Below are 19,633 nucleotides of genomic sequence, written 5' to 3'. Positions count from 1 at the left end.
TGCTTATAATTTCTTAATCCACACTGATTATTAGTTTGCACAGATTTCCATGAGAAACATTTTCTACCATAAGAAACTACTTCTATTAAACTACTTCTACTTTTGGCTATCATTTTTATCAGAAATAACAACACTGTACTCTATTTCATTGCTGAGATCTGTGAATACAGCAACATGATTGAGAAGAAGTAAGATGAGGCAAGGAACAGGACCAGAGTTTACAGACTGACTTTACCTCTAAATAAAATAGGTTAGATAATCTGGATAAATGTGTTTACAGTTTGTCTGATGGTCAGACTGTTTGTGTTTTTGACCAGCCCAGACTTTGTTGTAGTGATGCTGCCATGTTTTCAGATCTAAGCAATTACTTTGGACGGTAAACTGATGTTATAGCTAATAGAAATGAGCCAAAACTATAAAAATAACAGAAAATATTTATTTAAAAAAACAGCATAAAAGAACTTTGTTTCGATTCCTGGCTCACTGTTTTCAAGCTATCTCTGTGTGTTTCAGCCCACTGTCTAATAATGTTTGAGAGAGTTGGATGGGAGACTCTGTTGGGATTGGCTCCAGCCCAAAGTGACCCTGAACAAGAATAAGCGGTTAGGCAAAATTAATTATTAAATGATATTAAACAATGATGGTTATTAAAACTGTTTCACTCACAGTAGACTTACAGCTCTTTTTTCTCTGCTCTGTTAGCAGACGTGTCCTGTCTGTGAGGACACCGCAAGTGTTTCTTAGGGCAGGAGAGGCAGATTCTTTTGCCTTACTAGGTAACCTTCATGTCATTCAGCATGTGCAGTCTGCAAGAGAAAAGGTTATTTCCTTATAGGTAGTGATCATAGATAGAACACAGTTGGCTGCTAATCTACAGTTTAGAATTAAGGTGTCATGTTGAGACTAACAGTCATTTTCCTGAATTTAGTTACCAAGGCTTGGTTTCATATCATGGTAAACATCGGTCTTGGGCTCACAATCTGTTATCATCAACTCTCACATATTCTGAGTTGTGCACTCAGGTCAACACTGCTGAGATTTCTCCTCTATGCTTCGAGGACGTTTTTAGCCAGATGAGCTCACATTATAAATGCTTTAAAATCCTGCCAAAATAATTATATAATGGCTTTCAGTTCATCAGCAATTATTTTAAACATTTCCCCAAGCCACACAACTATTCTAAGATGTAGAAGTTATTCATGAGAGCAATAATCTTGCAGGCTTCCTTCACCTGTGTCGCAAAATGGAATCATTTAACTGCGAAGGGCGCCCAGGGCAAAACATGAGTTGCTGGGACCCCGTTTCTAATGTTGTGTCTGATTCTTCCTATGTCACAATATGACCTGGACCTAGAGTTCCGTTGTGGTCATTTGGTAAAACACATCAATGTGTAAAACTGTAGCATAAGCATGGACTTTAGCTCTAAAGTTGCATTTTGACACAGAACACCTCCTCAGTACATCAAGTAATAAAGCAAAACTTAGCACAATTCAATAGGCACACATGACTGTGGAGCTATCAGGGCCCTTGAGCTTTATGTATAAGCTGGCCATTGAATTGTAAAGTATTTGCATTGCTTTTGGGATTGTTCAAAAATAGCATGGTTAAAGGAATTGTTCACCATACTGGGGAAGTACACATAATTGTTTTCTCGCCAGGAACAAGATGAGAAGATCGACACCATTCTCATGTCTGTATGCTAAATATGCAGCTAGTTGGTTAGCTTGCGGCTATATCAGGGGTGCATCTGATGCAGATGGTGGAATAGCTTCAGAGAACCCCTACCCCCACACCTTTTTGACATCGCAAGTGGGGCAGCTTTGTCTTATAATTTCTCTATTTGAAACCAACAATCCGACATTCACCTTAACTTCACACTGTGATTAACCAGCTGTGTAGAGAAGAGAACGCAAGCTGTTTTTTTCCCTTTTCATTCTGTCACTTTCTATGTGACAACACTGCAATACTGTGAACGCCTTCCAGGAGAGATTGTCTGAACATGTAACTGTTGTCCCCATGTGTATTCTAAATCGTGCCATCCAGTGTGGCTGTTCAGAAAATCTGTAAATCCATTGAATTTCTGATGAGGTCAGACAACACATCGTACAAACTATTTCTTTCAAGCACAACCTGAACCTTTGTAAGGTTGCCAGGCAACCAGCGGAGACTCAAAGAAGTTATTTTTATACAGTTTTGTTCAGATTAAACAGACAAGCTATAACGTGTTAATTAGTGAGCTTTAGGGTGCTTTTGCACCTACCTTGTTTGATAGAGGTGTGAAACCTCCCCCAGACCAGACCAGACCTAACAGCAGAATTTTGGCTCAACCAGAAGACGAAGCATGGTTCGGTTTGTTTCTAGAGTGAAAACATTTTTTTGGGATGGTTTGGACTTCCAGAGTAATTACAGGATGTTCCGGAAGACTATCATCAGAACCAGAAAAAAAACAACACAATAAAACAAAATGAGCTGTGCTCACGTATGTTTAATTGACATATGGTCTACAGACTTTGTACAAACTAATGAATCCCAAGTACAGGTAGACACAGCTCATGTAGATCAGTCATTCCCAAGGTCTGGGTCGTGACCAATGGGTGGGTCACGGGATATTTTGTTTGGGTCCCTAAATAAAACAAATTATGGAAAAAATGCAAGTTTAAGATTTGTATCTGCAATACATCTTTTAAAAAACACCTACACAAATGTGTATATTGTTTTACTGATGAGAAGAAAAGAGCTGATAATTCTGCCTATGCACTTATTTTGTTTAAGTTTTGAATAAGCTCTATTGTTTTCCTGATGAGAGGAAATAAAATCAATGAGATAGCCAGTTAACTCAGCCTACATGAATTTATTTCTCATTTCCAAATTTTTAACGTGCATGTGTTTTCATTAACATGTTGAGATAATATAAGGTGGTGTGGAAATGGCAGTTAAAATGGTCATTTAACTCTATTGAACTGTATTGATGACACCTGTTGTGAATTGGGTCACAATGGTTTATTATTTTTAAAAGTGGGTCCCCAGGGAAAAAAAGTTTGGGAAACACTGATGTAGATGATGACGACAGCAGAAAAGGTATTTCAACATGAAACCAAAAAAACTAAGGGATCAAATGTATGCAATATAACAAAAACATGAACTTTGGTTCAGATTTTCAGGTGTGAAAACAGCCTTAGAGGTGCTGGAAGGGGCGTTTATCTTAACATGGTTTAGTACCAGGATAGCTATTTAGCCTCGTATCCAGTTTTCATGCAAAGCTAGATTAACCAGCTCTGTCAGTAGATTCATATTTACTGGACAGACATGAGCAACATAAATCATCTCATTTGTCTGCAAGAAAGCAAACAGGTGTATTTAATCCAAAATGTCAAACTATTCCTTAAACTTAGTCATACAATTCAAAAAACTATACTTGTAAACATTACTTGTGCTGGTCTAAAGACTCTATCCATATGAATCCAACCTTTCTTAGCAAGAAGATGCAAAGTGCACTATTTAATTGGATTTTAGAAAAGCTCTACCGTAACATAATGGTACAAAAATGTTCTTTCTTTCAACAGAAACATTTGGTGCAAAGATAAAGGTATTGAGAAAAGCTTATTTATTTGTGTGCTTCTTTTTTATCTTACTGCTCAGACACTTTATATGTGACACTGGAATAAGCGATGCTGTTGTTTTATTACCGATTAAAAAAAAGCAAAACAAAATAGATTCTGTAAGAAATAAGCTTCTTTATTCAATCACAGTTACTGAAAACAAAACTCCAACTTTTTGCTAATGTAGAAAACAGAGACATGTACACTCTCATTTCACTCAGCACATACAGTATGATGTCTCCACTGAGGTGGGGCAGGGGCACACAGAAATCTAACCAACAATACAAACACATACATATCTAAACTGTCACATCCTGCACACGCAATGATGGCTTCAAATAATCTCTTAAAACGTGCATCAACAAACAGAACTGCATCTCAGAACTTTGGGAAAAAAGGTATCAGTGAAGTGAAAAACTGAAAGAAGTAATATTATGGCAAATGTAAGGTCTCAGGTAAAGAAAAAGGAGCTTGATAGCAGCCAGTAGTCTAAAAATTTCATTACCCTCCTTGTAATGTTTTGAGGACTGGTCTTAAATATAAAGTCCTGGAAAAAGTACATGACATTATCTTAACAATATGTTGGTGGCAGTGTTTTATTTAACTTGTGCCATTCCATAAACCATCTCTTGCTACATGTCTAATACCATATTCTTATCTAATGTCTCCAATTCAAGTGTCTAAAAAAGAAATACATCTTCGCAGACAGCTACCAACAAGCAGCATTTCATTAGCAAAAGACACAAAACAACTTCAATAGCCTGCTTTGGCTGTAAAATCCAATGTTAGATTTCTTCTTATCAGCTAGAAAGCCTCTGAGGAGAGTAAAAAGACACATAGCTGGGAATTTTAATTACACAAGGCAGTGCAATCCTACGCTGCAACATACCTTGTTATCTTATAATGAAAATGCTTTTACACAAGGCAGTAAAATCCAACTGTCCAGCAGCATGCCGATGCTTGTGGGAGAGAAACTGCTTTACACTAATTATAGCCTGGTGTAATAGATTCACTCTCCACGGAAAATTATAATTATTACAGTTGTAATTAGTGCCAATTAGAGAAAAATCATTTATTTATGCAGTAAAACGGATGTAAATTATTTGTGGCTGGGTACTGGAAATAAACACTTGTGTGTTGTCATATTTATGACACGCTAGGGAACAAGATAGCGCTGTTAAAGAACAGTGTCTTTCATCACAAAATGCTCCATGAAGTGATCTGAAATTACACGCCTTTGCTTTCAGGGTCAAAAACATTGTCAAGCAAGAGTCCTCATGAATGTCACTTCTTTTACGTGAATCCTTCACAATGTCCTTAGAGACAGTGATTAAAGGTCTAGTGTGTAGGATTTTTACAGAGATTTACTGAATATGGCAGGAGTTGAATATGAGTATCTTAGAATTTTTGTGTTTTCATTACCTCGCAGGGGTTTTCAAAGTGCGGCCTGCGGGGCAATAGAAACATGTTGTGTGACCCCAGAATGTGCATTATATTTTAAGCATTCCATTTTAACCGCCTACTACTATTTTACTACATCAAACTTTGCCCTGTCAGGTTGGGAATAACTTATATAGAAAGCTACTGGTTGCAGATGACAATGAGTAAATTTTGCGACAGGGGTGGGAATGGTCACATGGTCACCAGTGCATTACATTCAGTGTCCATGAACATTAAAATACATTAAAGTCATTACTCAAAACTAAAATTAATTATTTTTGTTCACCAAGTCAATTATCTGTCACTTGGAAAACGAAACAAAACTTTGTGTTTTACTTTGTCAATGAGTCAGGTGTCCACCATTTTTGCCTTCAGCTTTCATTTTAGCTTGTTCATATTATCTGTTACTATAGCAATTTTCTGGACAAACAGGACAAGATTTGGGATTTGGGATGACTCCTCGTAATTCCGGAATGTCCTGAATTACTCAGGATGTCTGGTCACCCTAGTTGTATGTAAATAAGTGGCACCTCACAAGTGTCACAGATATTACATTCTTTTATCAGTGCTAGTGCTGCTGGCTAAAGTTAGCAATTTTGGTTGACAACTTCGCAATTTAATTTGAAAGTAAGATGGACAAGCCACCACAGGAAAAAAAAAACAATCTATGGTTGAGAAGAAATGGAGGTTTGAGGAAAAATGGATCAACTCTTACTTCATCGGACATCAGATGCAGTCAGTGCTCAAGGAATTTTATGTTAAATGCTATTAGTCGGATAACAAATCCTATGCTGGCTTCCTAAATTGGCACTCAGTTGTCAAAACTTTGAGAACCCCTAACTTAGAATGAGCTGTTTACATCTGCAGAGGGACCGGGTCCTCTTCCACAGAGGCCATTGTGTTGAACAGACATGTCTCTACAATAGCCCAGAATGGAAAAAACTAAACACTGGCTCTAGATAGGGCCTTTTGCAAAAGTTTTGCAGCCAGTTTCTCTAAAATTCTTGGAAGGGGAGTGTGAGAGAAACAGTATTCAGTTGGTTGTAACTACAGCCTCGCCACTAGATGCCACTAAATCCAACAAACTGGTCCTTTAAAACTGTATAGTTCTTAGCGAACATTAAAAGTATGAGAGATCTATAACATGAGAAAGTATTATGGCATGAAGGATGATTGGCTGAGACTGTGGAAAAAGTTGCTTTGGTTTTGGCTAGGTTCTGCAAATAACAGTATGTGTAATTAAACAACTGGTAGGTAAAGTAAGCCACACAGGTATCACACACACAGTAGACATTGGACAGTCAAAAAACAAAAAAAATCCTGCTATTCTAAAATCTCTCTTGCTCTCCACAGAAAAGCTATATTGCATACTGTAAAAGGTAAAGAACCAGTGTTTTGACTAATACTAAAAAACATGTTATATATTATTTTGCACATAAATAAATCTGCTGATTTGAATTCTGGTATTTTCAGTTGAGTCATGGTTTAGCACTTTCTTTAATTAGGTACAGGAAACATACTTCCCATTCATTTACGGCTTTTGCCGTTGAGTTCTGACCCTGTAGTTCAAGTCCTTTGCAGTTCATCCAGTTGATCCTGAAGTCCATATGCTCTGTGCTGCGCAAAGAAACATCACTGTGCAAGAGTTCAACAGCCTGTTCTAGGATTGTAGAGATATGCCACATTATACTTCTGACTGTAATCAAACAGTCCACTTTTCCAATTTGATTGTCTGGAACAAGCATGACTCAATTTCTGTGTAAAACTGCACAGCAACTAACTGGCAAGGTGACTGGACTAAGTCCGGCACATAAGAACATCTGCAAAGGGGCCTAGGAGGTTCTTATTGAAGATACACCTGACCCACACCAGGTAGGTGGTGAAGGGCTTAATGTTTTCTGAAAAAGTGTAGTTCTGCTGGGGAAGGATATAAGGCATGTAGGTGTTCTCTCCCTGCTCCTGGATCCACACCTCGTACTTCACCTCCCTGACCTTCAGGTATTTCAGATTCCATGGGATCTGCCAGGAGACTGTGAGTTTAGCCTCATTACTGGTTTGTACTGAGGTCTGACACTGAGGTTCTCTGACCCGGCCTGGGTGGACTGTGCTGGCTGGCTTTGACTTCCTCAAGCTGGGCTTTGTCTTCATGCCCTCTTTGAGGACTTCCAGGAAGGAAGGGATGTCCACCAAAGTGTCCTGGTAAATCCGGAAGAGCCATTCTGGGTTGCGGCAACACAGGTGCCTGGGGACATCTTTGCTTGCCAGAATTCGGTCTTGCTCCTCCTTCTCCAGGTGAGCAATGCCCCCTTGTTCCCAGGATCTGTCTGGGTGGGTGATCGTGTTCTCCTCCTTTGTGTTCCTCCACGAGACATAGTGAAGGTCCATGCCTGGAAGGGAGGCGAGGGTTTTATACGGGGTGTACTGTTCTGGGTTCACAGCGAAGGGGAACAGCTCCACTACAGCAGCTCCTCTGGGGAGGAAAAGTGAGGTGATGAGCTGAGCTCCATGCATGCTGACTAACATGGTAGCACCGCTAATCACCTGGACAATACTAGGGAAAGACTGTTCCTCCAGGGACACTGTGACCACTCTCATCTGGAACTCCTGGGCCAGCGCCATGATCAGCTCCGCTTCATTCAGTATCAGCCTTGTTGTTGAACGACTGAACACAACAATGTACTCATCTTTCTTCTCTTTCTCCTTCTCATCTTCAGCACTCCCTCCATCCACCTCCTCCACGCTTGTGATGTTCATTTTCTCCATCAGTGCCCTGGCAAACTGCCGGATCTCGTTTCCTGAGACCAACATGTTGGCTTTGGGCCCCTGTGGCTGGACGAAGCCGTACTGGTACCAGGTGGTCATCTTGGACAAGCCAACGTAAGATTTTGTAAAACACATGAGCTTACCAAAGTTCCTCAGCTGTTCTTTAAGCAGTGGCTGCTTGCTGCTGAGAAGTCGGTAAAGGTCAAAGTGTGGGCCTTCGCCCCAGCCCTCCATAAAAACCAAACGAGCCTCATCATCTAGGTCTGAATACTGTTTCATGGTATAGTAGGCTGGGAGCAGGTCATCATGGAACACATGCATCAAGTTGTCTGGGTTAAACCGGTTTAGAATCAGTGTCACATCTGGTACAAACACCGGTTTGGGCATAAACTTTAAAGTAGCAGCTGGGAGTTCTAGAAAGTTGAAGTACTGGGTGTTGTGATCCTCCACTGAGGACAAGTCCAGTAGGGCAGGCTGGAAGCGCCTCGACCCCAAGCTAGGCAACATGACAGAGGAATTGGAGTGGAAAAACACAAACTCCTCTGCCTCGGAGCAGTAACATAGGTAATCAAAGCGGCAGATGCGGTCGGTGTGCATCTTGCCTGTGCAGACCATGCGTGTGCCGTGTTCCTGAAGAGCCTGCAGGGCAACATGGTAGTCGATACGGGCCTGCGAGAGCTCCTGGGATTGCCGAGTCATGTGCAGCTCCTCCTCCAGTAAGGCAGCATGCTCGCTCAGCTTGGAATACTTCCAAAGCAGAGCTGCAACTACGGAGACTAGCAGCCCGTTGAGGAGCGCACCCACGCTCATCCTGCAGCCTGCCACTGAAGCCCGCATCACTGCTGCTGCTGCTGAGAACCCTCCTCCCGACTCCAACTGGCCTCCAACCTTAGAGGCAGGCAACGAGACATCCGCCGCCAGGCAATGACTTAGGAAAGAGAGAAGGGGAGACAAAAGAGGGGGCAAGCAAGGGGTTGACCACAAGGGAAAAGAAGAAAAGACATGAGTTTAATCATAAAGCCAATCTGAAAACACAACAAAAAGTCTGAAGACCTGATTACCACTGCAGCAGACACAACAGAGCACTGATATAATTAACAAATCAATAGTCAAGTCTATAATGCTGCAGTGCTCTTTATGTAAGCAATACAATCCAGTGATTCATCAGAGCAGGTTTTAGCTCTCACCTTTGGGAAATGTGGATGTTTACCTTGGCGAACAAATGAGACATTTTCCTAACCTTACATCCCCCGTCACCCTCCCTGGATATGTCAAGACAAATTACACTGTGAGGAGGCACAGAGAAAAGAACAAGAGTATTGCTCTCAACTCGACTCATCTGCATATTGAGAGAACAAGTGAGTCATTGAGAGACTCTAAATCAAACCAACGGTAAACGGCCAGCAGCTGCCTGCAAACACGAGGCAACTAGCATGCTAAATACCCATCTGAGGGCAAAACTCACTACCTTACAACAAAAGGTTTCACATGAATTCATTACTTGACATTTTACTGCTCACTTTTGCTAGTGCTTGGGGTGCATGCACATATCAACACACACCTACACACAGCTGAGATGAGGGAGAGGGATGATCTCAAGTCTGTGATTTGGTATGACATGCAGTATGTGACAAAATGGGATTTGGGGAGCCACTCTTTCCATCCCTGAAACTGGCCTTCTGGCAGAAAGTAAATTAAATCAGGTCAAACTAAACCAAGACATGAGTCTAGGTGAACACACTCACACTGCAAAAATTCATACAAGTAGACACTCTGACACCAGCCTAGACCAGAAACGTGGATAAATGTATTTCTTCTTTCTGTCTGACTCCCTCTTGGGTCAGTAATAATCCATAACTCACTATATTTCTATTACTGCTCCCCTTTATCTTGTACACTGTTTCATTCTATTCGATTTGTACTTAATCTTTTTTGTTCCTTAGTTGTCGCGCTCTCTTTCTCTTTCCGCTCCTCCTCTTTTCTTCCGTCTGCTGTCTCTATTCTGCAGGAGCTGAGAGGAGACCCTGGGCTATTTTTGACATCCCTGCTGCAAGTACAATATGTCACTGGCAACAGGGTCACTCTTTGTGATCAAACTCTGTGAATACACGGAGGCATAAAATGGGCGGCTCAAGATGCAGCTATGTTCAGCTGCTCCAGACTGACACAGACACAAAATGCATTAAAGGAGAGTAGGTCTTACTGCTAAACACTGAAATATAGACTACACATATTATCGACTTTAAGTTCGAAACAAAAATATTATTTGTGACATTTTTAAGTCCAGCTCTTTGCATGTTAAATGTGACTTTGTGTTTAAGTAGCTGTCACTGACTGTGGGATTAGAGGCCCAGAAGTCTGTAATTATTGTGCATCTAATTTAATAACAGTGGCAACTATGCATGCTTAAAATATAGAAATGGCCATGATAGAGATTTTAAGTGTTTAATCAACCTTAGAGATGCATAATATTTGTGTGAGGTGCATAATGTATTGTAGGGAAGACTAGTCATAGAAAAAATGCATTTGTTTCATAGCCACCGTAGGTTCTCCTACACCAGGGGTATTCAATTAAAATTCAAAGAGGTCCAGTTAGAGAAAATTTCCTAAAGCAAAGGTCCGGAACATCATAATGTCTAACTTTCTCGAGTGGGCCGAACTAGTAAAATTTAAGTATAATCTACCGATTATTCTGCCAATTAATCGAGTAATCAAATGAGAAATATTGTTCTGCATTTTTTTCTATTACATTACTTGGCTTTATTTAAGAACAATGGTAATATACAAAAGAAAAGATAAGACAGGTCTATTAAATGAACAACTATAAATTGCTAAAGTAAAAATACTCAGCAAAGTAACTTTACTTTTAATGTAGATTTACTTTTACTGTATTTACTTTATTTTAGCACAAAGGTAAAAGTAAAGGTAGTCATGTCTGCAGAAACCACAAACAGAAGAGTGAACTAACTCTTTTAACTGAAACAGTCACCAGAATGTTCACATGTTAAAATCACAACATTTTTCTTCTGAGCAGGACAGACGCTCCCAGACCCCCAGAGGACAGAGGACAGAGGACTGGTTTACCAACATGTCATCTTTTTCTCCTCTTATGAGTTTGCACGTCTGTATTTAGTAATAAAAAAATAGCGATAAGAATACCATTAAAGTACAACAACAGCAATAAAAATGTTGATTTTTCAAAAAAGGAAACAATAACATGCACAATTTTTAAATTGTAATTAAGTAAAAACACTAATACCACGATGTAAAAATACCTAAATAAAGAATCTGAGTATTTTTTCCATCACAGCAGGTCAGTGATCAGTGTTTCAGCGACTCTCTGTGGATCAGTGAATAGTGTTTTATTTATGGAGGCCCGCTACATTAAAAACATCAACACCACGACATGATTTTCTATTTTTGGAGCTGTGCACCTTTTTCAGTCGTGTCTAGAAGGTAACGCTTTATTTGCACAACTCTCGCGAGATTTGTGTTCGTCATTTCTACTAAAATAATCAAACTCGCGCGATCTTTCGCGGGTCTAGGGTTCCCTTTTAGACACGACCCTCTCTGTCTCTCTGTCAAACTACAGACAGCAGACTGTCTGTAAACAGCATGATGTTACACTCTGCAGTGTTTTACACAAAGACTTTATTTGTGTGGACACCCAGGTTTGCTTTGTCACCAATTTTGTCATTTCTATTTTTTAATCAGTCCGAGAGGACGACGGTATCAGTGATTGATTAGTGATCAGTCTGTCCTCCTCTCCTCCCTCACCTGTTCACTCTGCTGTGAGAAGGTCTGAAAGGATATGCTGGATATTACTAAATCCTACACACTGGTCATTTCAGGATGATGTCCAAATTGGCAAAAGAAGGAACATAACAATAGCATACCTCAGTTACTTACATGTAAGGCTTTAAAATAGAAAATTGCTTGATATTTTTCTCTCTCAAATAATGACGCCAATGCTCATATCTTAGCCGGGGTTTAGGGGCATGGAGCAAAGTGATATGGCCATTTTTTTGTTGAATAAGCCTCACAAAGAAACAACAGATGATGAAGCCTAAGACCAAGTCTTGTGTTCAAGGAGAATGCAACATAGGCTTCGTTCAGAGTGCAGGGAAACCAGATTTATTTCTCAAACCAGATCTTTAAGACAGTCAACACCATTTTGGTTTTTTTTACAAGAGATCAGATTGGATTTGTGTGTCCAGATATAAGCCAACCTATCTGCATGGGTTGCTGTGGTTAAAATGTAGGCAGTAAATACACACATTCCCAACTGTTTCAAATCAATTTGGATACAATCTGGATATTCAAAAGCAAGATTTGGTCTGGAAGTCTGAACAAGGCCTTAAGAAAAGCTGCAGCTGACAAACATTTTCCCATGGCTAATTGTTGAGGTAATCTTTTGGTTTGAAGTGGAGGCTCATCAGTGCTCACTCATTAATGCAAAACAGCTGAGGAGAGATGCCAGAGGAGCAACAGTTATCTGATCAGATGTTGATTTTTGCCATATTAATATAATAGTCTAATACTGCAGCTATGGGTGAGTCAAACATGCTCCCCCAAGTCCAGTGAAACAGGAAGAGTCTCCCATCAATCTTTAATGCTTAGGGTCAGGCTGTCAGGTTTCAGGCATAAACATAGTTGAGGAGGTGAAAGGGTTTTTAATATGTCTTCATATAGGCCTTTGTCCTGGAATTGATTTTGATATGTCACAGTAAGAAAAGAACACGCCTAAACAATAAAATGTATGATGGGTCCTGGTATTGTTCATGCTGGATCACTGTCACGGCTTACTGGTAACCCAGCCACTGTTAGTGTTATCAGAAACACCTGTGCTTTTCCTACTATGACAAGTCAAAATGTCTGCTATGAATAAGGCATTAGCCTGTTATTGCACAGTATTACAATACTGTACATGTCAGTGGATGTCTTCCTCTAAAAACTGGGGGACAAAGAATGTCTAAATAGTTCATCTCTAAAGGTGTACACTGTACTCTCTATCTTTTACTATTTTACATTTAAAATGATACATCCTACATATAGAGGAAATTTATTTTTAAAATGTGATTATTACTTACATTTTTAAAATCCCTGTGTCAGTGTTCCTGTTTGTGCTAGTGCTAACCTGAAGTGCTAAAGGGTTAGGGCAACTCCACTGGTTGCAAAAAAAAAAAAGAAAAGTCCAATTGAATGTACTCTTATGGCAAAATTACCCTACTTCTCACTTAATTTATGACCTCAGTAAACAGCTTCCTAATGAGTTAATGGTCTCAATAATTAGTTACATATTTTCTTCAATATGTCACAATGTTCATTTTGAAAATTATGGTCCTATTTAGAGTGAAACAGATGATAAAGCACAGTTTGTTTTAGGGTGGGGCTACCTCGTGACTGACAAGTCACACACAGGACTCATGAAACTCATAAAACAGTTATGGATCAATATGCTTTTATTACATTGCCTATTTCTCACCTAAAATGCTTTCATTTTCATTTCATTTTCAATTGCATTTGTTAGTGTAGTGTTTGGTTGTAATACGAGAAACTTTAAGGCCAGGCAGGCTGCCATTATTTCCTGCTGAACGGACAAGCCAAAACCAAGATCCACCAAGTTGCAGCATGTCATCCTCCAGCGCAACACTCTCATGGGTACTACACGTTCTGGTTGCAAAAAACAAGATGGAGCCCTATAATACTGAACTCGTGGCTTCAAAATGGTGAGGGTCACTTGGCTGCAACTGAGGATTATTTTCATTATTGATTAACCTGCCTATTATTTAACTGCTTGGTCTATAAAACTGCTTGGTCTATAAAATATCAGAAAATGATGCAGGCTTGTTTTGTACAATACCTAAAAGATATTCATTTTACTATTATATAAAAGAGAACGAAGCAGCAAGCCCTCGCATTTGAGTAGCAAACATAGTTGCCAATTATTTTTCTGGCAACCAACTAAGTGATTAATTGACTACTTACTGAAGCTCTACACTGGACCTAGCAAAGCTTTCGAGATTTGAAAACAACTGCAGGACAAGTCAGAGAGATGAAGAGTGCTTTTGATCTGCTTTTAAATTAGGCATGCTACATGTACAAAAAAAAGAGAAAAGAAGCTCTTCCTCTATCTGATGTGTTTTTTGCTGCCTCATTTACATGACAGATCCAGACAAATCAGGCACAGAGCTGCATGCAGCTGACTGGGTTATTTTACTTTGTACATACCAAAACTCACTGCCCTTGGCATGACCATCCAGGACACAGTAAGGATATATTGGTGGGCTAATTTTACTTTAAGAAAAATGTGTGCTGTTTGATAAGCTGTAAGACAAAATCAAGATCAAGAGAAAGAGCTGCATGTATGCAAACAGCAAGGAGAGATTCAATGTTTATGCAAATAAAAGCACTACATTCAAAAGAGAAAGGGGTGCAAGTCGGAAAGACAACCAAGAAAAGATTTGTCTTCACTTTCTCAAAAATCACTCGCTGCATAATAAGCCGATAAAGAAAGCTTATGTTATTTCCCACAACAAAATGTCATGGACAGCCAATGTGAATCAAAGCACCACAGACACCATATACTGAGGTACTGCCTTGATGCTGACGCAGCAGCCAGAATAAAGTGAAATGAAGTGTGAAGAGGAGGCTGCTAGTGAGACCGACATTACGCAGGCATCCTGCATGCTCCTTCAGTCCACAAGGACAAGGGCAGTGTGAGGCTAACAGTGCCAGCAGTGCTGCTTAATCCCTCTCACTGCACACAGGCTTCCACAGGGGACGCATATGAATGCCCTCTGCAATTTGCCCGAGCCAAGCAACGGAAAGCTCCGAAATGTCAAAGCCCCTGCAAGACACCACAGCACGCACAAGACACACTCATTTGCATCACCACATTAAACAGGCTACAAACAGAGAGCTGGACACTGTGAGCTGCTGTCTGGTTCTGCTCGAGTTATTTAAAACAAGCAGGTTCAAATCAAACCCAAGGAAGTCTCAAACATGGGGGGACCTTTGTGTGTGTGTGTGTGTGTGTGTGTGTGTGTGTGTGCTAGAGCTGCAATGATATTTTGACTAATCAGTAAGCTGATTCACAACGATAACTATTTTGATAAGTAATTTCTCAAGCAAAAAAGCAGAAAATGTCACTTTCATGCTTTTTTCTGTTTTATATCCATGGTGATGGCACATGCAGATGCTGTGGATGGTAGCTCCTTCAAATCTGTGTCTTTATTTTAATCTAGGGCTGGGCGGTATGACTGAAAATTCATATCAAGGTATAAATTGAATCCCTTCACGGTAACGGTATATATCGCGGTATATACGTTGCGGTGTAAAACTTATAATGGAAGTGTTTCTGAATGGGTTTTGTAGTCCCTTAGCAAAACTAAATTGATTTGACAAAAAACACAACAACAAAAAAAGCAAAGATATCATGTAATTTTTTGAGCATTTATTGTGCAGAAGAACAACAGAAGTAAGGATAGTGCCTCAGAAGTACAAAAATTCTTACAAAAATAAAGTGGATATTGTAAACAGTACTTCAAGTAAGAGGTATTTTATAAGGCAAATGGCAAAAACAGTGAAAAGGTTCTGTAATCCTGGAAAAATCTGTAAAAAAAAATATCTAAGTAAAGAATGTCAGTATTTTTTCCATCACAGCAGGTCAGTGATCAGTGTTTCAGTGACTCTCTGTGGATCAGTGAATAGTGTTTTATTTATGGCAGCCCGCCACATTAAAAACATCGGCACCACGACATGATTTTCTATTTTTGGAATTGCGCACCTTTTTTTTTAGAAGGTAACTCTTTATTTGCACAACTCTTGCGAGATTTGTGTCCGTTATTTCTACAAAAATGATCAAAGTCGCGCAATCTTTCGTGGGTCTAGGGTTCCCTTTTAGACACGACCCTCTCTGTCTGTCTGTCAAACTACAGACAGCAGACTGTGAACAGCACGATGTTACGCTCTGCAGTGTTTCACACAAAGACTTTATTTGTGTGGACACCCAGGTTTGGTTTGTGACCAATTTTGGCATTTTTATTTTTTTAATCAGTCCGAGAGGACGACAGTATCAGTGATTGATTAGTGATCAGTCTGCCCTTCAGACCTTCTCACAGCAGAGTGAACAGGGAAACACAGACTCTCCTGTTTTATGTTTAGGCCTCCTTATACAGTTGTTTAATTTTATAAGTGCATCTGGTTGGTGTCATTAACCATCACATTAGTTTCTGTTGTAATAAACTCTGTCATTAACAACAGTCTCCTCCACACGCAGCTTCTCTGCCGTTGGTCTGTGCGTTTCCTGATCAGCTAAACCAGCACCGGAAAGACTAGAAAAGTTGCGCCAGTATAAGTATCTGCGTCTTTGTTGGCGGTCACAGTTACTCCACACATCTTGCAGATGACATTTTTCTGCTCAACATCCGACTTTTTAAACCTGAACCACGTCCAAATCACGGATGTAGCACCGTTTTTTTTAACAGCCCCTACTTCTCCGCCGTTACTGTGCTCGCAGCCATTTTCACACAGAGGCAGGTGTGATGACGTCATCGACGGTATGACGGGAGAGCACAAATCTCTACCGTGGCCAAATTTATACCATTTCTACCATCATACCGTGTATGATGGTACCGGTGTACCGGTGAATGCGATCTCACGAGATCATGGAATCTCGCGGGATTTCGCAGAATGAGATTTCACATGATCTCCTGTGGAAGCAAATGTTAACAAACCGGAGACAGACGTGGTGCAACAGTTTGCTGCGGTAAAATTTTGCCGTGAGACTAACAGATGCAGAAGTTAAATGAGTCTGGATGAGAAAATGTTTGAGGAGACACATCAACACAGGTTGTTTATTCTTCAGCCAAAACAGGAGGTGAGATTTTAACTGTCCCTCTGTGAACAGCAGTCTGCTGCTGGCTAACATTAGCCTGAAGAGCTACAAAGTTTACGGCTGTTTTGCGACATTGTCGGCTGCTCTGTCTCGTTGTAGACTGTCTGTCTTCTCTTTATCCTGTTCTTGGAATCTGTCGCTAACACCATCTTCAAGCAAGCATGTATCAGTGTGTGTGTAGCTGTCATCAGCGCTGTGTTGATATCACAGTCAGTTTGTCTGCTGCGCGCATGACGTGACCATCGTGTGTGACAATGACGGGCACAGAATCGGATATGTGACGCTGACCGGCTGGTCACCGATCAGGGCCGGTCACGCTGAAAACTGGCCGGTTCCAGTCTCTGTCCGGCTGATCAGTGCATCCCTACTAACTATGCTTGGATTTAAAGTTGCTATTGTCTGGCTATTGTCCTGTCAGGCTGTCCAAGTAACAGGAAATCCAAGGTAGTTGTACCAACATCTAACAGAGAACTGCTCCACCACAAGACTGGGATTAAGACGCTAGACTTGACGGGCGGACCGTAGTCCAAGCAGGATGCAACACTCCAGCAGGACGAGGAGGGGACGACTCTGTCTTTACAGTGATTATGCTTTGTGCAAAATCGCAATCAAAATTCATGGACAACGTTTCCCACATCCTGAACTTTTTATGTGAAGATGTTGACCAGATTATCATGACTATATTGTTGCTTCTTTTTCTATTTTTCTTACAGAACATAATGCAGTTATGTTGTGTTAGTGTCGTTTAAATTTCTTGGTTTTACAGGCAGCATTTTATGTGTATTTGATTTGATTGTTTCAAGTTCTATTTGTGTTTTTTCAATTTATAGTTTTATAATTAACAAAAATAACATAATTTATATATGTATATATGTGTGTGTATATATATATACATACACACATACACACACTATGTACATATATATGTGTGTGTGTGTGTGTGTGTGTGTATATATATATATATATATATATATATATATATATATATATATATATATATATATATATATATATATATATACACACACATATGAGTATCTGCATTGGCCCCAAAAATCCAGTATCGTTCAGGCCATAATTTGAACATACTCTATTGGTAAATTAAATTATCTGTACATGTTGTGTGTGTGTAAGAGGGGAGAAGGGACTAAAACTTTCCTTTCATTGAGTAACCCTGTGTATATGGCTAGAAAATATAATAACTATGGGTTATGGACTGACAAAACAAGGCATTTAAAGACATAATCTTGGAGTTTGAGAAACAGAGATGGAAATGTTTCACTTTTTTCTTTTTTTCTCAAATTTTACAAGACAAATAATGAACCAATTCATCTAGAAAATGATCAGATTAATCGATAATGAAAATAATCATTAGTTGCAGCCCTAATGTGTGTACATGTGCTCATTTAAACTGACCTTGAGGACAAGTGGCTTTTGCATCTTGTCAGGAGTGTGAAGGAGTGAGCCAAGCTACCACTCGAGAATAAAATGTTCAAATTACGAAAAGGTCGCAGCAGTTCCAAATATAATCAAATGTTAGATGAGATCTGTCTCCTGAGCTATGGCAACACTGGGGGATGATCTCATATCCATATTCTATTTCTGAGTGTGCATGCTATTAAGTAACCCACTGACTCTGTGTCCAGATCTCTCCAGTCTGATGCTTCTTCCATCTGAGCTGAGCAAATTCTCCTCTGACCTCCCAAAATGTCTACAGACATCTCCCACTACCAACCAGGTGGTTCTACCACAGTCTGAGTGAGTGTGACCCGATTCATTTATACTGTAACAAGTTAATCGCTCATCATCACCATTCAGAGCCTCTGAATGGTCTGAAACTGCAGTTCCACACACATTACTGCTAAACATAATACTGAAGTATCACCTGGGCCTACGTTTACTTCTATCACACAAATGACCTTGGCTGCTTGCAGTTCCATGCTCCCTCTCACTGCCTCCACGTGAAACATGTCTGTCTCGATGATGAGACCTCGTCTCAATGAGATTACCTGTCTAAATAAAGGCTGAATTAAAAAAAAACATGCACTCAAGAAATCAGGTTATTTGAGGAAATTAGGTTAAGGAAGATAGTCAGAGAAAATCTTTGCCTGGTTACTGTAAAACTCTTGTTTACATACAGCAGTAGATCAGTTTACTCCCCTGTTGCCATCATTAATTCCTAACTACTGTAAGGCAGGCATGTTTTAATTGTATTAGTGATATAATACTGCTACAAGAGGTTTTCCCTGATCGAGGGGACTGAATGGGCTTTCTAGCCACAGAGGACACATTTTTCCCACTTTTGTGGCTGAATTTTACAGATAGCCTTCTGTTATGCTGATACAATAAGACTTATCGTAGCTTATTTTGATACATCTTCATTTTTAGTCATTTCAGATAGAAAGTCGCACAGCAACAAGTGATGATAATTCCTTTCATCCCTCTGTGCTGCTGACAAAGGTATTTGTCATGCACATGCACTCTCGGCTCCCAATCCTGCTGGAAACCTGGTCATGCATATACATGAACTATAGGGTCGTGTTCACAAAACATCATAAGGTAAGGCAGGCAGGTTTTCAAAATTTTGGCATCAACTTGGTGCCAAAGTATCAATTCTCATGACATCCCTAGTCAGCAATTTACCTGTGCTTGCAGTTTATGCTGCAACATAGTGATACCAAGAAGCTTTCTTTTGTTCACTTGTTTGTGAGACTTATTCCTGAGTCACTAAGACCTGCCAACAGTCAATAATGTCCTGCAGGCAATGCTTCTCACTAGGGCTGAATGATATGGACAAAATTTCATATCTCGATATTCATGCCAGATATCTCGATATCGATATGATACGATATGACTACGGGTTCGGTGAAAACCAAAAATAATTCATGAGTATATTACAATAGCTAAATAACAACATATTAATGCCGATTGT

The 19,633-nt window shown here is 39.9% G+C and overlaps 1 protein-coding gene across 1 annotated transcript in view; it reads right to left on the bottom strand.

Annotated features, from left to right (window-relative positions):
* Positions 1–3,714: 3,714 nt before the first annotated feature.
* Positions 3,715–19,633, bottom strand: part of pomgnt2 (protein O-linked mannose N-acetylglucosaminyltransferase 2 (beta 1,4-)) — a 31,679-nt gene continuing 15,760 nt past the window's right edge. The window contains exon 2 of the mRNA XM_084725885.1: positions 3,715–8,730. Coding sequence (XP_084582011.1) covers positions 6,837–8,639 — 1,803 coding nt within the window. The 5' untranslated portion in view covers positions 8,640–8,730 and the 3' untranslated portion in view covers positions 3,715–6,836. The remainder of the gene's footprint in view (positions 8,731–19,633) is intronic.

Source organism: Lutjanus erythropterus, chromosome 9 (assembly GCF_056507025.1).
Source record: "Lutjanus erythropterus isolate fLutEry1 chromosome 9, fLutEry1.hap2, whole genome shotgun sequence".
Taxonomy (NCBI): Eukaryota; Metazoa; Chordata; class Actinopteri; order Lutjaniformes; family Lutjanidae; genus Lutjanus; species Lutjanus erythropterus.
Note: the sequence above shows the minus strand (reverse complement) of the source record. Positions and strands in the feature narration are given on the sequence as shown.